At 40.7% G+C, this 17873-nt stretch overlaps 1 protein-coding gene across 1 annotated transcript; it reads right to left on the reverse strand.

The window, feature by feature from the left end:
* Nucleotides 1–867: 867 nt before the first annotated feature.
* On the reverse strand, nucleotides 868–16381 carry NIPSNAP1 (nipsnap homolog 1). The gene is made up of 10 exons (XM_063457091.1): nucleotides 16264–16381; nucleotides 11018–11145; nucleotides 9158–9203; nucleotides 7529–7623; nucleotides 7387–7457; nucleotides 5137–5277; nucleotides 5006–5037; nucleotides 4446–4540; nucleotides 1951–2034; nucleotides 868–1373 (listed from the first exon to the last, which is right to left on the reverse strand). The coding sequence occupies exons 1-10, from the start codon at nucleotides 16344–16346 to the stop codon at nucleotides 1309–1311; spliced, it is 840 nt and encodes a 279-aa protein (XP_063313161.1). The 5' UTR covers nucleotides 16347–16381; the 3' UTR covers nucleotides 868–1308.
* Nucleotides 16382–17873: the final 1492 nt, after the last annotated feature.

The raw sequence follows: 17873 nt of genomic DNA on the forward strand, positions 1-17873 counted from the left end.
TCAATAATCTCACCAGAAAATCAGGTTAAATAAATTTCTCAATATTCGAGTTGACAGTCAAATCCAAATTAAACAAAATTATGGAAGATCTATAGAAAGTTTGGGGTTGCATCATCGAGCAATCCGATCTACTGACAGATTGACTTGTAAGTGCACCCCAAAGAGTTTCTCACTTTTGTAGCAGAAAGCATAAATAGTTCTTTATTCACCTATAAAGTTAAAAAAAAAAAAAAAAGGCACTCAAAACCATTTATCCAAAAATCTGGTTACTCTACGTACTAGATCGGGGTAGGCAACATTTGGCACTCCAGATGTACTACACATCTGTGATGCTTTGCCAGCATTACAGGACACATAGTCCAAAACATCTGGAGTGCCGAAGGTTGCCTTCCCCTGCACATGATTAAATAAGTCTTCGACATGCAATGTAGTTTTTTTAATTTACATTGTCTGTAAAACATTACAGGAGCCAATAGAAAAAAAAAAAAAAATCATCTTCACAAACTCTCGTGTAAACCCTTTACTTAGTATAATGAGATGATGACAGTAATGGGTTTCCTTTGCTGTACAGCAGGCAATCAAGTACAAATAAAATTGAGTTTATCTAGTTATATGTCAACTAGGGGGCAATGAAAACGGAAATTTACCTTTATGCAATAATGCTAAAGTTTTAAGAAATATCCAATTTAGATATTTTTTCCAACTTTGCTATTTTGGACTACATTTTGAAAATGGGTTTTCAATTTACTTTAAATATTTTGTTTAGTAAAACAGACCTCATATTTGAAATACAGTTTAAGTACTCGTATCGCTTAAAAAAAAAAAGAAAAAGTAAAAAAAAATAAAAAATAAATAAAGGACACAGCAGATAGCCATTTCTAGTGTTTTTCCAGCAAAATAGAATTGAGTAATTCATAAATTGTATCAATTACTGGTTTTCTTTTTACAGTTGGTCAACTTACAAGTTAAAGCAGGGAGTTACGTTAAAACTATAACTCCGTAATTACATGAGAAAAGCAATAAAAAGTAATTAAATATCTACACACATTGTTCCTCTAGAGTCTAGAGTTCCTCTGTTCATCTAAAACGCACAACAAAGTGCTTGAGGAACAAAACAAAATAGCTTGTAGACCAGGATGTCTGGGAGTTATACCATGTTTAAATTGCCATTAAAGATGGTGTAAAATGAGATGATGTCTTAACTGCTCATTCTCCATGTAACGGTCCTAAAAGAACCACAGAGGTGTGATTTGGTCAAATTACTGAATCTTGGTTCCAGGGAGAAATTAAACTTAGAGGCAAGTGTCGTCATTGAAGCGGGGAAATCTTTAATGGAATCATGATACGAGATTCCATATCCCGGACCAGGGGGACTAAAGATAAAAAGAGAAAACACAAACATGTTTATAAACATGTAAACAAAGACAGCAACAGAAAATACAGATGCAATTCAAGGAAATATCTTTTTGTTTTTATTTAAGAAGTAAAAGTAGAGCAGTGAAAATTTATTTGGTAACCTCTTCGTAAGAGGAAAAGGTTGCACAAAAGCAGAGTGGAAATCATTTTAACACAGCTATATAATTTACAACTGACTGGGTGGTCAGAAAAAAAAAAAAAGAAACAAATACACAAACTGTCAAATAATAAATGTGACGGTTTAGCTATTTAACCAGTTTACTGCCTCCCCCCAAAACAAAATGATCTTATCCCGTATAAAGTTTGATTAATTGATGCTGGGAAGCCTCCTCAACATTAAACCAAATGCTAAATGAATTTGTGTACAAATATAGCATTGTGGTTACTGAGAAGTGCTGTAGGGTCAATAAGCTTAATGCTAGTCTAAGAAAGGTTATGATGCTGGGACTAAAGTACACAGAGAAAAAAGAAAGTCAGTGGAGTTATGCTCATAACCAGCAGTAATCAACCTAATAATTCAGCACGGTAGATTACCTGTGTAATACACATTCTCATCCCATCCTCTTTTGGTCCAAGCGGATTTTCGAGTGTCTTCTCTGGATTGTAAATCTTTGTACGCTAAAAGTTCAATGATAAATTTCAGACAAATTACACTAAGGTGCTAACATGAGAAAAAGTAAGAAAGTGCATAGATTTAACAATACAAAATACTTTAATGCTCAGTTTGAGTGATTGTGAAAGTCCAATCCGTCGTGTGTCCTTAAGGGGTTAATTTAATTAATATGGTTTGTTTACATACTTTCTAGCGATTTTATATTTTTAAGCAAGCACACACTGATCAGTTAACATTTATTTATTTCGAATTTTTGAGTATGGCCAAACACTTTTACGTAGCACCTGCTTGTACTGCATTAAAAGAACACTCCATAGGGCGGAACCTGACCTCTGCAACGAGCGGTCGCACTAACCTGCAGTTCTGGGGTTTTTCACGACGAACAAAGCTGTTTATACAAAATTTACCCCGATACACGGACTGGGGGACCACCCTAGTAGTCCTAAGCCACATGGGACGAAAGACAAAAATAAAAATTAAAAAAATAAATAAAAATAAAACGAGGCCGGACAAACCTACCTACGGGCTGACCTTAGGGGATATGTGGAAGCAAGCGCATGGCGCCCTCGGGCCCAAGATGGCGATGCTATCAGGCGGCTGCTCTGACTTCTCCGAGGAGCACTCAAAAGAATGTAGATAAGGATTTCCTACCTACTCCCGCTCCAGCCCTGAAGGCTCAGGCCGGTCTGGCTACCTCCACATTGACAACGGCAGTCCTAAAGGTCCTCCTTTCAGACCTGCAGAAAAACAAGGAAGACTCCCGGCGGAGACTAAACCTCAAATTCAGGGGAATCTTGGAGGAGGTCCCAGAGGCTGAATTACCACACTGCATGAGGCGCTTGTTCACAGCCTTACTGACTCCCAGACAGGCAAGACCATAACCCTGGATGGAATCTTTCGGGTCCCCAAACCTGCCATGAAACCGGCAGAAGTCTCCAGAGACCTAATCATCACCTTCCAAAACGGGAGAGATAAAGAGACAGTCCTCACAGCCTTGAGGGAGAACACACCCTTTCAATTTGAGAGCATGTCACTGACATTTTATGCCGATCTTTCAAGCAGCACCTTGGCCTGGCGAAGATTGATGAAACCATTTACCACCCTGTTCTAGCAGCATGAAATTCGCTACCGCTGGCGCCAGTCTAGAGCATTAACCATACAGAAAGGGAACAACATGCACACTGTACAAGATCTACAGGGTTCGGCGGCACTACTGAAAGACCTGGGCCTACCACCGGACACACTAAAGGCAGGAGAATCACACTGCACCCCAAGCGACCCATAACTGGGACCCGGCAAGAAGCATCCAGTTTGTCCCAAGACAGGCAACCCGGGACTCATACGCTGCTGTCACAACCTGACACGTGACTCACGCAGCCCATAGGGCACATGTTTACTAGTTTCCTAATCTAAGTTACCACACATTGTTTTACCATATGTTACTACACCAATGACTTACCAGGACACATAGGCTTAGGCACACCTAGCTGTCCAGGAGCTGACCGTTTGCCTTAAATACCCCACCCCCTCTTCCCAGGGCCCAACTACTTCCCACGAGCGCCGCAAACTATTGGTAATACTAAGCCTAGCTCCTTACCTATAGTCCACTTACCGGTAATTTACCCGGCACAGCAATACACAACATACTACTCACCCCTTGGAGGTGGAGGTCCTTTTACGAAGGACATAGGCCGACTGACTCACCCCCTCACACAAACAGGACGCAGGAGCCAACCCCCAGTCCACATAGGACCACTAACCAGGCACATCCTTATAATGTATAGTTTTACCGATTCTAAACATGTCTCAACTACTTTAACGACAGTAACTCAACTACTACTTGACACAATATTGGCACACCCGCAATATTAGCTACTAGTATTTACTCTGTATACCACACATCATACTTACATGTCTACACTGAACTACGGTGGCACTACCTATAGACCCTAAAATGCATTGCTCGTCACTCCATACATTTTGTTTTCTTTTTCTCCCAATCACAAAAAAAATGTGCGGATCTCCCAAAGCCATACTATTGTCTTTACATGTTTTTTAATGTGCTTGACCAAGCTGTCGTGGCTGTACAAGCTCAATTGTAATACCATGCACACCGAAAAATAAAGAATAAAAAAAAAAAAACCCATTAGAATTTCTTTAACATGTACAATTTACCAGATACCTCCAAAGAAAACATATATGTAATTTGTGGACCAGCTGCACATACATGCAGCTATCCAATCACCGACTGCTCAATTAAATATAATACCATTCCTTAAAAGTAAGTATTTTGTGTGTTTGGAGTGTCCCTTTAATAATTAGATTATTGGGACAAACTAATTGATCTGTTTTGCATAGTAACATTTCATTAACAAAAAAAATACGTTTTTAATGTCTAGAATGTTTGCATAGTTACCCCAAAGATGGTGCACAACATATAGTTCTCCGATCTGAGAAAAGAATCCACCTACTGCTTCCTCATTCTCCTGACGATGTTTGATTGCACGAGCCCTAAAAGGAAAGAGAAATTGGTCAGATAGAGTAATGGAAGGAAGTTAAATAAATATTCTACAGATGGTGGGGTTTCTTGACATTATATATCTCTTTAATATTACACAAGCATGCACATACTATAGACTCAAAACAGGATACGCCTGCTGTAAATTCCCGTATCTGACCTATGTACAGTGATGTACTGTTTTTCTTTTAACATCTATGAAGATGTGCTGCACGTCGTACAGCCTCCGTCAAAGCTAGGTTAGTGCCAGAGAGCCTTTTATTAATATATTAAAATTTAAAATAGCAAACTATATTGGAATGTTTATCCATACTGTGTGCTCATACTAGCAGTAAAGAAAATAGGATTATAATTTGTACTGTCCCTTTACAGCATCACCTGTACTCTCATTATTAGATTGAAAGACAAAATATGGGATGATTCATAAGAGAATAAACACGTAACAGATTACTACTCACCAATTGTTTCCCCATTCAATCATTGTCCCTGGCTGAAAGGCAAGATGTCTGTATTATTTTATGTTTCCATGGCAAACTGTTTCTCATCCTTCACCACCCTTGTCACACCCTGCAAACCAAGAACATCTCACCTTCAGTCTATATGTACGCAGTTCATAGATGTTGGGTCCCTTCCGAGGTACAGGCTCATTCCAGAAACTGAACTCAAGGAGTAGCTGGTTCCTCCGGGAGATGAGCATCTGACTGCGCTCTTTTCGGAAATCTAAGTATTCCTGCAGGAACAATACAAATGTATCCACTAAAAACAAACCTCAGAAAGGGAAATTGTTCAGCATAGCATATAGACAATGATCAGAGAATCAATACAAAAGAATGCATGTCACATAGCTGACAGTGATCCTGATTAACTATTTACAATGAAAGTAGTCACATTTTTTTGGGACAATGCAATGTGCAACTAGAAACAATGTAGAGTTCAGAGGCAGACACAGATGAGCAAGAATGAAATTAAAGAAATTACACACGGGGGGGCGGGGCCTGGCTGCAGAACCAACTGGTCGACAACCTCATGGGCTCCTGCACAGAGCTGCTAATTAACCTGCTTTTTCTGACCCAAACTGAGACTAATCAGGCCGCCAGAGCCAGCAATCGACTGGGCACACTGGGCAGAACAAAATGATACCCCTCACGTTGAGGAAAAAGCAATTTGTGCCAAGTAAGTGTCGGAGGCCTATTCGACAGGTGGGAGCAGGAGAGACGGCCGCTCTCCCCCCACTACGCCTGTGGGACTCGCTGCGGACAGATCCCAGTCCCCCCCCCCCTGGACCGGTGGGGGTCATCCCGGTCCACCAGCGAAGGACAAGCATCCACATAGGGGACGTAGTCCCGAACCAGGCCGCCCGGGCGGTACCACGAGGCCTACCTAAGATGGCCGACAGCAGGGCCGCAAATCCTCGACAGCAAAATACCGAGGACTGGGCAAGGGCTTTCAAGGCGAAATTTGACGCGGTTTGCCAACGCTTTTGGGACCGCATTGAAACTGGAGGCTCGCACCCCGTACCGGTACGGGTAACACCGGCAACGAGCCACTGCACACTCCTCAACACAAAGCCGGGTCATTCAAGCTCAGCGCTGCCACCGCGAGAACGGGCACAAGCCAAGAAAGAGACCCGGCGGCAGAAGCGAAGCCGTGGCACTACTAGCTTGAAACAGCCTCACAGACGCCGAGCAAAGGCGCCAGAAGGAGGTTCCAGCAAACCGCCCACCACCTCGTGGGGTCCCAATGGCCCACAAAAACTAACTAAGCACCACCGCCAGACAAAGCACCCGCCGACGCCACCCGCCCGCCGCACAGCCAGCTCCGCTGAAAGAATTCCGAAGGGGAGAGGCGCTCAGCCGCCAGACAAGCACCCAGCCAGCAACAACCTCTTACCACTGCCAGGACCGGAGGAGCCACAGCGGTCCAGCACCTCGCTAGCCTCTTGCTCCAGATCAGCAACCACGGCCTCCAGAATGGGTATCGGCTAGGCACATAGGGACTACCTCATCTTCTGGCATCCAGCCGTTGCCCATACTCACACCATGTGGACTGTACTTCTGCCCGGACGCTATCCTGTATGGAAGCTGAACTTTGGAAGTACCCTTCAAATTTGGACTCCTATTTTATCACACATTTAAGCGTGACTAAAACTGACGTTTTCACTACTAGCCTAGCATGCTTAATGTCATGTTGTTAATAGCCTGACTTCATAGCCTGACTTCATAGCCTGACTTCATAGCCTGACTTCATAGCCTGACTTCATAGCCTGACTTCATAGCCTGACTTCATAGCCTGACTTCATAGCCTGACTTCATAGCCTGACTTCATAGCCTGACTTCATAGCCTGACTTCATAGCCTGACTTCATAGCCTGACTTCATAGCCTGACTTCATAGCCTGACTTCATAGCCTGACTTCATAGCCTGATTTAATAACTTGATTTAAAAGCCTGATTTAAACGCCTGTATTAGAATCCTGTTTTCTATGACTGATTTATGAACCTGTTTTCTCAACCTGATTTATTAAAAAAAACGAAGAATCGCTATCCCAGAAATGTAATAGTTTAAAGCTGACAATGTTTAAACCCTCTACTGTAATCAAACGATGTGTTTCCCTCCTTCTCTTCTGTACCCTATCAAAAATGCTTCAATAAAAGAAAGATTGACAAAAAAAAAAAAAAAAAAAAAAAAAGAAATTACACACACACACACACACACACACACACACACAATATAAATATTTTAAACAAAATACAAAATTCAGGAAAAGGAGAATATGCTCTACTGAAATTGGGATACATTTGTTCAGCACACATATTGTTTATATAGAGACTACCTTTTTACCTTATTGTTTCGCAGCTTATTCATACAGTCCATAAGCGCAGGGTAACCCCCAGAAAAACGCCACAGGTGAACTGCAATCAAAATGTCTTATTAATATACATACATATACATGCCAAAACCCTCTCGTCATGCTTAAGCTTACCTGCCTGGTCCTGCTCCCCATACCACGTATTCCAATTACCCACTAGATCACAAGGGTAGTCCGGGTCATGATGCAGTTTCGGCAGTACTTCCTCTCTGCTCACATGCACAACATTTAAAAAAAAAAAAAATGAATAGGTGCCCTCAATATTCAGCAAGCCATAAATATTACAAATCCACCATTAACAATTTTAATAATGATTACAGGCCAAACAGACAATTTAAAAAATATATTTTTTTTTTTACACAAATGGGAAGGTTTAGCCACTATTTTTTTTTTTTTAAATGATATATCAAACCAAAACTATTTGTTTTCCCCTTCACCATACTTTTTCAATGTCACTTGTTTTTGTATCTTTCCTTTTTCATTTATAAGCACATGTGGATGTATTATGTGGCAAATCCTCCAGTGACCACTGTTAAAACCAGTAATGAGATCTCATAATTAATACCTGGTCCGCATTGCTGCTACAGGAAAATTGCAACATGCAAATCCCTGGTCTCTCAATTCTTTCAATGTAATTAATGATTATTAGTATTACTGAGCATGTTCTTAATGACATCACATGTAAGCACAAGCTTGCAAATTCTTCACGGATGTTAATGTAGTGCTGCTCGATCATGTGCAAAGCACACATATGCAAAATATCATTCACATGAGAGAAAGAATAGAAAAAATAAAAAATAAACAAAAATATGCAGTTGAGATCTATCCGAGCACAAAATTATGTGAGACTTCCAGGAGCTTATATTAAATTTTTCAAGCAGCTTCCATTTATTTATTTTACTCTCATGTGAATGAGATGCCTATTGCAGCTGGATTGTGTGTCCTCATCTATTTTTACAAGGAATTTTTTGAGAATGCATTAATGCATTCACAAGCAATAACAGGGCATCACTCCATGCTAAGCGGTCTAAATTCTTACAAGAGAGAAAAAAAAAAAAAAAAAAAAGCTAAAATAAAAACATAGCGAAAAGGCTGTATAAAATACCAACGCGTTTCACGTTAGCAAGGCTTTTATCTTTTTATTTTGTTATAACAATTCATTAAAAAGTCTAATATTAATAAATTATAGAAAAACATTTTTTTTAGGAAAATAGTAATTTTCGGTTTTCAGCCAAGGGCAACCTGAATTTTCGGTTTCGGCCCAAAATTTTTATTTCGGTGCATCCCTAGTGTTAACCAGAAAGGGACTACATTTGTGCTCTCTGATTGCACGTTAAAAACATGTATATACATGGAAGATGTAGATAAGCATAATATTCACCATGATTTTACGTCATGTAAATTGTAAAATCTGGTAATTACACTTCCTCTGCAGGGAGACAGCAAAATAAGTCATCAGCAATGCCAGCAAGCACACTCTCACCACAAGAAATTCTGCACAGATTTTTTTTTTCCCCTTCTTGTATAGCACGGATGCCAAACTTTGCCTTCCAGCTAACAAAATGTCTCAATTCTCAACCTTGTCAGTCCTACCAAGTGTTGAGCTACAATTGTATCTCATCCTAATCTGGAGCATGGCAGTGATTTCCTTGTAAATAAAGATAAGAAACAGTAAAAACAGGTTCAGAGCAGCACCCTACCCCTTCTAAAGACACAACACAGGGGAGTTTAAACTATGCTCACGTCAGTTTGTTATAAGCGTCCAGGCATTCTGGTTTCACATTATGAACTGAAAGAGACCAGAGAGGAGTTAGTGCAGGGATGCCAGGAGAAAATAAATACACACACTGCATGCTGGACACTTGCATCAATACACATGCAGTATATTTTATATGTACAGACAAAACAATATTTAGATCCTAATATTCAATAAAATGTATTAAAAAAAAAATATTCTATATTTTATAAGCTCTCTTTGAATTTTCAAAGGCAGTATACACTTTAAGATGCAACTCATTTTCCCTTCTAACAAGATCACATGAGATTAGAGTCACGTGACGTACTGACAGCCTGTTGTCAGTACTACATAGTCTTCGATACAGGGATAGGATGGGGGTTAGGTATGCAGGACATCTTTTGTTGGTCTTCAATTTATATTATTAATTCCTGTGGAGTATTTATGTATTGCCATCTAGCCCTGATGCAAAACAAAATCATACTTAAATTGTGTATGAGCTTGTTGCAGCAGTGAAGGTTCAGACAGTACTGCATGAATGTGCAAATGGGCCAAAGCGTAATTCCCCAGACTGTCCAACACCGAGCACAGCCTTTGGTTACTAGTGACTACTTTTTCCTAAGTCAGTAAAATAAATAAATAACTACACTTTATTTAGGTCCTGTAGAACAGGATTCATTGGAGTGTAACTGGAGTGGAGTGTTTGATTCCGCAGGATGTATTGCTGTGTATAAAGTTATGTAGATGGAACTAGGGTAATTATAGTATTTTGTAATTTATCACATTTTCTTGACACTGAATTTAAATGAACTTACAAAAATAAAAAGATGCTTTTCCTGTAATTCCTTTTCAAATTACATTTATGTGGAAAGTCTGTATGAAAATGGACAGTGTCAAGTGCAGACTAATTTTTTTAGCCACAGACTGCAGGCTCATGAACAATGAATCACTAAAACGTGAATCTTAAAATGTCTGTGCTCACTACCTTGTGCAGGTGATGTTGATAACTTTTTAAATTCAGTTTTACCAAAGGAAGCATTTAAATAATGTTAAGTGTAGTGATTCAATTATGAAGTTTATAAAAATAAATAAATAAATAAAAACAGAAGCCAAACACTAAAGAAAAATAGAAAACGTTTACCGCAGCCTCCCAGATTTCCTCTCATTCCAAGTAATTCTCTCTGTGGGCCATGTATTTGCTATCCCCCCATTCTTTGAAAGATGAGCCATTAATAATGTATTATGACTGCTACAAACCATTTTTTGTCAATTTCTCATTGCTTTTTCAAAAGGTGTAAAGAGAAATTCAACATCCTGGACCTCTGGGGTGTATGCAAAATATCCCATTTAAAAAAACTAAAAGAAATTCCTTATTCACATCATAGGGGACTACCACTGCATTGTTCTCTATGAAATAAGAATACTGTGTCAGCCTTGCCTTTTTCCAGATTCTTTGAATGCCTGGCCGCAAGTATGGAACAACCTCCCAGACACAATTAAATCTTCCTCCACACTAAAATCCTTTAAGAGATCCCTTTCAACATCTCTGTACAGAATGCACCAATGACCATGGCCAATTATATTTCCTACCTGTTCTGTGTTAAATGTATGTGTATTTAAATATTACATTGTATTTTTAATATTATCTTGTACCCGATTATATAATAATGCAATTTATTTCAGGACACAATTTAAAGCAATAGAAATCTTAATGTATCCTTCCTGGTAAAATATTTTATAAATAAATATGTGACAAATAGGAAATATATATTAGAAAATAAACACACACAACAGAACAATAACTCAAGTAATTAACTTGTCACAAAAAAAGGTAGTACTTTACCTGTACCCTAGTAACATGTACTTACACTGCATTTTATAAAGGCCACTGGTCTCTCTCTTGGACAGCAGAGTGGAGTGTGCATCTTTGCGAGGATCCACTTTTCTCACAAACAAAGATCTAAGCCAACTGCTGTCTCTGGAATCTGAATAACTCCTAAAAGATTATTTGGATTAAATTAAATTTATCAGCATTAAACGAACTGTACAGTAAAACCAAAACACAGCATGTAAAATCAAAGTGATAGATTCTGATTGATGTATGACTATAGATGTACACAAAGTCTTAACATGTTCAGTGTCATCATTAAAAGCGCACAAGCACCGGGTGACCTTTTAGATTAAAAGAACACTATAGAACCAGGAAAACAAACATGTATTCCTGACTATATAGTGTCAAAACCACCATTTAGGTAGCTTGCCCCACTTCCCTTAAAAAGGTAAGGGGAAAAAAATAAAATAAAAATGAATACCTTATTTTTAGTCCACTGGCACTGGCCATAGGAAAAGCATTGGATTGGTTGAGATCAGCAAAGGGGGTGGCGGAGATGGGGCGGGGCCAAACACTGGCAAATCAGCATTTCCTTATAGCGACGCACTGAATCAGTGCATCTTTATGGGGAAAGTTCAGAGTCTCCGTGCAGCACTGCCCCAGGAAGCACCTCCAGTGCTAAGGAGTGGACACTGGAGGCGTCCCCAGGCTGTAACATTTCTCTGAAAAGGCAGTGTTTACAGAAAAAAGGCTACAGGGACATGGTATAGACACCAGAACAACTTTAGCTTAACCCCTTAAGGACCAAACTTCTGGAATAAAAGGGAATCATCACATGTCACGTGTTCTTAAGGGGTTAATGAAGCAGTTTTTGTGTAAAGATCATGCCTCAATATACCATTCAGGAGTTTTATTTATTTATACAGCCCTACCTACACCTAAACTGGCTGTGACTGACACAGCCTGAATGAAAACAAAATGGTTTCATTTTCAATAAGGTGTTAAAAAGTTCTAAGGTAAGTTATATCCTACTCTGTAGCTTGAACTTTAATCACAGATAGGAGGTTCCTGCAGGGTCTAGCATGCCATTACCAGAGCAGGAGATAATGAATTCTAAATTAAAACAGAATTTGCAATAAGGGAAGTGTAAACATTAGATGACTCTTCACAGGAAGTGTTTAGGATGACTGTGTAAGTCACATGCAGGAAGGTGTGACTAGGGCTGCATAAACAAAGTTAGTTAGCACATAAATAGCAGATAAAAAAAAATATATATATTTTTTAATTCTTTATTTTTTATTGTGCAGGTTGGTACAAAGTTTTGTCAGAACGCCAGAACAGCGTGTTTATACAGTTGTATGCAGGATAAACAGTGGCATGATTTTCGGCACAATTTTTTATATTAAATTTGAACAAGCTTAACTCTATGTACATCCCGGTAAGGTTTCAATTAGCCCGTTAATTACGCTTGGGGCACGGGGAGATAAAATTTGACTGAGTCAGTGGCCTTATAGGCCAAGAGAGACACTTAACATAAACAATTGACTAATAACTGGAGAAACATTCACGATAATAAGTAGTCATGCTTATATCCCAGATTTATATAGCAGCCCTGTACTTTGTTAGTCATAGGCAATTATAACACGAAAAATGTCAAGCAAGGAATGAGTGGATGTACGGACTAGCGGTAAGGCAGCAGGCGCGTCAAGGTGGATCATACGTTTGCAAACGTTAACAGAATACTTAATACATTATGCCCCATCACTTAAATAGCTATACTGGGTTTTACTAACAATGATGTAACAGTCAGGTTAGTTGTCTGGGTTACATTCTCAAGATGATGTGTACATTTTGTGAACATAGGCACGTTCGATTATTACCAGCTGGACAGGGGTACTGCCATTAAGTTTGTGCAAATGGAGAACAATCCAGTTTGCACTGCCATGACAGCAGGTGCAAGCAGTTAGGTATATATAGCATTACAACATTTGCATGGCATTGAAAAATAAACATTGCACTCTTTTGTTTGGTAGACAGGATAAGTATCAAGATGGTTGCAAAACATTGAAAAAAAACTTAATTCAGGCTAGCTTGGTGTGTATCTGCTGTAGCGGGTTACCATGGGTTCATCTAGCTTAAAACAGTGTCCGCATAGCGGTTCCAACATATGTAATAGCGATTAAACATTGGTTGACAATTATTGCGATGTAGTTAGTACGTGGGTGAGACATGTTGGTGTTGCTGTATACTACCGCTGTGTATTAAGAGCTCTGGCATACAGGTGAGAGACAAGACTGGTGGGATAATCGTGAGAAGGGGGGGACCTGAAGCTTGGTCAGCCCTTGCCTGTTCGGGGTAGATCATAGCCCCATGGTGTAGTCCGTGTCCAGAGGGCCTGCAGCTCATTCATGGAAACGTGCCATGTGCAGGTAAGGTGTTTGCTGGGGTGTAGCTGAAGTCTGGAGTTGTTCCGCTTCAATCCGGAACCATGCTCCTGTCTTTCAGGGCGTTGTTGTATGCAGGGTCCCCGGGAGCCTGCCACTGTGGTTGGCTTAAGCCTCCTCCGGTATCTGCGTCTCGTGGATGCAGGAGCTCGTCGAGGTCGCATGGTGCTGCGTTTGCTGGGGTTTAGCTGCCTCTGTGCAGAGGGGTTAGCACATGGTTTAGGTGCTGGAGGTTGAGGAGCGGATCGTGAGGGCATCTGTGAATTACTCTCCGAGGGAAGCGTTTGTTGCCCTTGGAGTATGTTCTCCAGCTTCACCCAGAATGCTTCAAAGTGTTTTCGCAGGTTTGTCACTATGTCGGGTGCTTTGTCATGGAGTCCACTGCCACAAGCGTTATCCGCCATCTTGTGTGGAGTGCCCTGCGCGCTCTCTGCTCTTGCAATGTCATTTTGCTCTTCTGTCTGCTTTGCGTTGTGCCTCTTATGTGGATCGGGATCACCCCCACCGGTCCAAGGGGAGGGGAAACGGGGCTTGCTTGTTTTGTGGACTGAGCCTTGGCAGCTCCGGGTCGTGGGAGCGTCCGTCTCCCCCCTCCTTTGCATGCCAGGCCTCAGTCTCTGCCTCAATACCAGGTCGCGAAACACCCCACTGCACTCCTCCCGGTATGGGGGGCCAGTGGGTGCTCAGATCCCTCGCTTGGTTCACTGAAACCGGCTGTAGTATGTGTAGTTTGCTAGATTTGTGCGGGAGCCCATGCGAAACACGTCTCTCCGCCATGATGGTTAGGCCCCGCCCCCCCAGATAAAAAATATTTTAAAACTGGCAAGGTGACGTATTAGACAACATTGGAGGTCTGTACCTGCAAATCCCAACAGTATTGTGATGGATATATATAGGAAAAATAGGGGATAAAAAACTCCCTAATATCTTATACTGGTGCTCCTGCAAAATAATCAACTGACATATGTCTTTATTAAATCCTTGTTTGATAGCATGAGATCACCACTTGAAAATCTCCCCTGAAAATGGCTAAAGATGGTAATTGATACCGTAATGAATTTGCCAAGGGCAGAGAAAAATTCCCATATATACACATAGGCAGCAAAAAATGAGAAGCAAGGGTATAACTGGATATAATGTTGCAGTCTGAGAGAAAAAAAGGCTACACGTAACGACTGGAATAACACAGATAAAGTTACCCCTTCTCATAACTCTATCCAGGAGTGGATACTGATTTACAGACTGTGAAATGCTTCTTGAGGCATATAATAGAAAGAAAAACTATACACTAGTCCAGGCATAGGCAACCTTCGGCACTGCAGATGTTTTGGACTACATCTCCCATGATGCTTTGCCAGCATAATAGGTGAAAGAGCATTATGGGGGATGTAGTCCACAACATCTGTAGTGCCGAAGGTTGCCTACCCCTAGTCCCTAGTCTCCTCCAAACACCTTTGAGGGTGTTCTAAGCTGTAACTTAGTCTGGAAAAAGAATCCTGCCTAATGTGCCATCACCTTGACTGTGGGAATAGCACTGCATAAATAGCAGATCATTGGTGAGACTGCAGGGGCATGATCTATAGATCAAAACTGTTTCATTAAGCTAAAGTTGTTTTGGCGACTATAGGGTCCCTTTAATATTTGAGTTTTCTTAGAAATCCTTGCTGTTTACCATTATAACACTGGCATAGCAATTGGATGGGAAAAGTGGTTCACGCCAAACTGATTCCAACATTACATGCATTGGTGCTCCTGAGTATCTTGGACACCATATTTGTATTTTTTTTTTTTACATCTGTGCTGACAACATACAGGTAAAATCTCATTAAAGAACGTGGAATAAAATGAAATGTATTCACTGTACTCAATATTTAGTCTAGCACAATACGTACATCTAGCTAATATTGTAGTTTGTAATGTTTCTTAGGGAATTTCCTATTTCACCATTTTTATTGCCCTGCATAAAACCTACCAATTTAAAGTCCCAACCTCTGGCATAAACCAAATAAATGTGATATACTGTGCAGCCCAACACCTCCCCCTTTAGGTAAAGCAATACCTTTGAAAACCAATATAAGTAATGGTTAATTTTGCTGGTTGTGAAACAAACACGACCTTTATCCTTCTTTACCTCTGCCTTCAAATTGAAAACCTGTCAACTAAGCTTACTAGTTCTGAGGGTATGTGACACTTTGCAGCAACCTGGGTGTACGTAGGAATTTCTACATTGCAATGTTGACTAGTATTTTTGGTACACAACCTTGCATTCAGGCCTACTGCAAACACTTGATGTGCTTGCAAGTCCCCAAGACATCAGAAACATTAGAATTTTCAGAAGCCAATATAACCTCACAGATAACTGGAAATTGATTTTAAAAATAAAGCATCACCCAAAACATTAGGCAGGCTGAATAATAAACTAAATTATAATCAACTTGTCAGCTAATTACAATGTCTAGCAAAATATAGCTGCATAGGGTATAGGATTAGAACTATGAATCTACAATAGATACAAAATTGTTAGAATCAAAGCACAATACTTAGCCAGTTCTAAAACATGCACAGTATACAGATACCAGAGCACTCACTGTCTGCCTATAAGGGTTTTAATCTGCAGGTTAATACGGTTTTATAAATAGAATAGATCACAATGTAAAGTCTGGTTTCACAATATTAGGAAGATAACCCTCAGCCTTAGAGAACACTGTGGGTGTGTGCCGTTTTCCAGCAACTGTTAATAAATGTTGTTTACTCTGCAGTGCAATTCATAGAGAGATAAACAGGTTCCATGTCTTCTGTTATCTAGCCATACATAAAGATGCCATTCACCCCATCTTACCTGCATATCTGCTGGGACCAAATCCCCAGGCTTGGCCCTGAGCACTGCAGCCAGCCTTGAACACAGGTCAGCCTAGCCAGCATGTTCCCGAATAGTGAGTGCAGGAAGCCTCCAATACACTGAGCAGGATAGAGCAGGCGGGGCCTGGGCTAGGGGGAGGCCTACACTGAGACAGATTTAACACGAGAGGCGTATATTTAACTCCTTTAGGACAAGGGTCAAAAAACATTGTATTGGTACTGCAGGAGCTGATACACAGCCAGTGCACTTGTGATGTGTAGCAGTTAAAGAAAACTAGTGCCACACATGAGATTTTTTTGCACAAATTAATTCTGTTGTAAAAAAAAATTAAAAACGTTATGTTTGACTGTATTGGCACAGACAGAGTAAATTACCCACCACCACACAGTAGTGCGTTATTGCCAGTATAGGCAGGCAGATTCAATCACTAAACCTGTAATTGTCACATTTTTATTATTATTATTATTTATAAAGCGCCAACAAATTCTACAGCGCTGTACAATGGGTGGATGAACAAACACTTAATTGTAATAAGATGAGTTGGACGCAGGAACAGAGGGGGTTGAGGGCCCTGCTCAATGAGCTTACATGCAGTAAATCTGTGACCTACCGCCTGGCACCGCGACCGGGTACCTCCATCAATCGCTGCTTCCTAGTACTTGCGAGCACCATAAGCACTGTACTGGAACACCATAACCACCATAGACCCCACAAACATGCGCAGCTTAGTTGGGGTCTCGCCGTCCTCCACCCACCCTGGACACAAGACCAGGATCCAGCTTCTAGTGGGTAGACCTCTCCTAGTCCAGAAAGCGTAGCAGGAACAGCTCTTATAAGAGCTAGTGATTATACTCAGGGGAGTATTGTGATATAGCAAGCCCCAGAGTGAATGTACTTCTCCAATCCCCCAAACATGAGCCAAGACTTCATGAAGGGGTAAACAAATCTCAGTTTTATGGGAGCCACACGTGGCCATTTATGACAATCCCCATGCAAGGGGTACGCCCACAGAAACCTTGTGGGGGGCTGATTAGCAACTTCACAGACCAATAACAATAAGGTTAAAAGGCACGACACTCCCGCACACAGCACACAATCCCTCCCCCCTGCCTGGGAGATAATTCTAATCCAATCATCTCCAAGCACAGAAAAAACACACTTTTTAAAAAACACCCCCAAAGTACCCTAAAAGTACATAAAACCCCACAAATGTTACATCTCCTGATAGCCCTGATCTGGGTGACCAACATATCCAAAAATCACCCAGATCAGTTCAGGGGTTCAGGAATTTTCTGGAAGTCATTTATTTGACCGACCGCAGGCATGGCCCAATAGCCAAAAGTAGTTCCATAGAATCGCGGCTAAGTGCTGCTGGAGGACCGACCGGGAACCGCGAAGTTTTAATGCCGAAAATAGTTCCAGGGCATTCGCAGCTAAGTCCCCCTGAAGTCTATTCGCAGTTTTGGTCCATTACTTTACTGAGAGGGTAGTGGATGCATGGAATAGCCTTCCAGCTGAAGTGATAGAGGTTAACACAATAAAGGAGTTTAAGCATGCGTGGGATAGGCATAAGGCTATCCTAACTATAA

The sequence above is a fragment of the Pelobates fuscus genome, chromosome 5 (assembly GCF_036172605.1).
Source record: "Pelobates fuscus isolate aPelFus1 chromosome 5, aPelFus1.pri, whole genome shotgun sequence".
In the NCBI taxonomy this organism is placed as follows: Eukaryota; Metazoa; Chordata; class Amphibia; order Anura; family Pelobatidae; genus Pelobates; species Pelobates fuscus.

What these genes read in the sequence shown, in the direction of transcription:
- NIPSNAP1 (XM_063457091.1), bottom strand. Translation starts at nt 16,346, where the DNA reads ATGCTGGCTAGGCTGACCTGTGTTCAAGGCTGGCTGCAGTGCTCAGGG. An exon ending in ATAAGCTGCGAAACAATAAG is followed by an intron (nt 5,278 to 7,386) that starts GTAAAAAGGTAG and finishes TTGTTCCTGCAG; the next exon opens with GAATACTTAGATTTCCGAAA. An exon ending in TGAGAATGTGTATTACACAG is followed by an intron (nt 1,374 to 1,950) that starts GTAATCTACCGT and finishes TTTTATCTTTAG; the next exon opens with TCCCCCTGGTCCGGGATATG.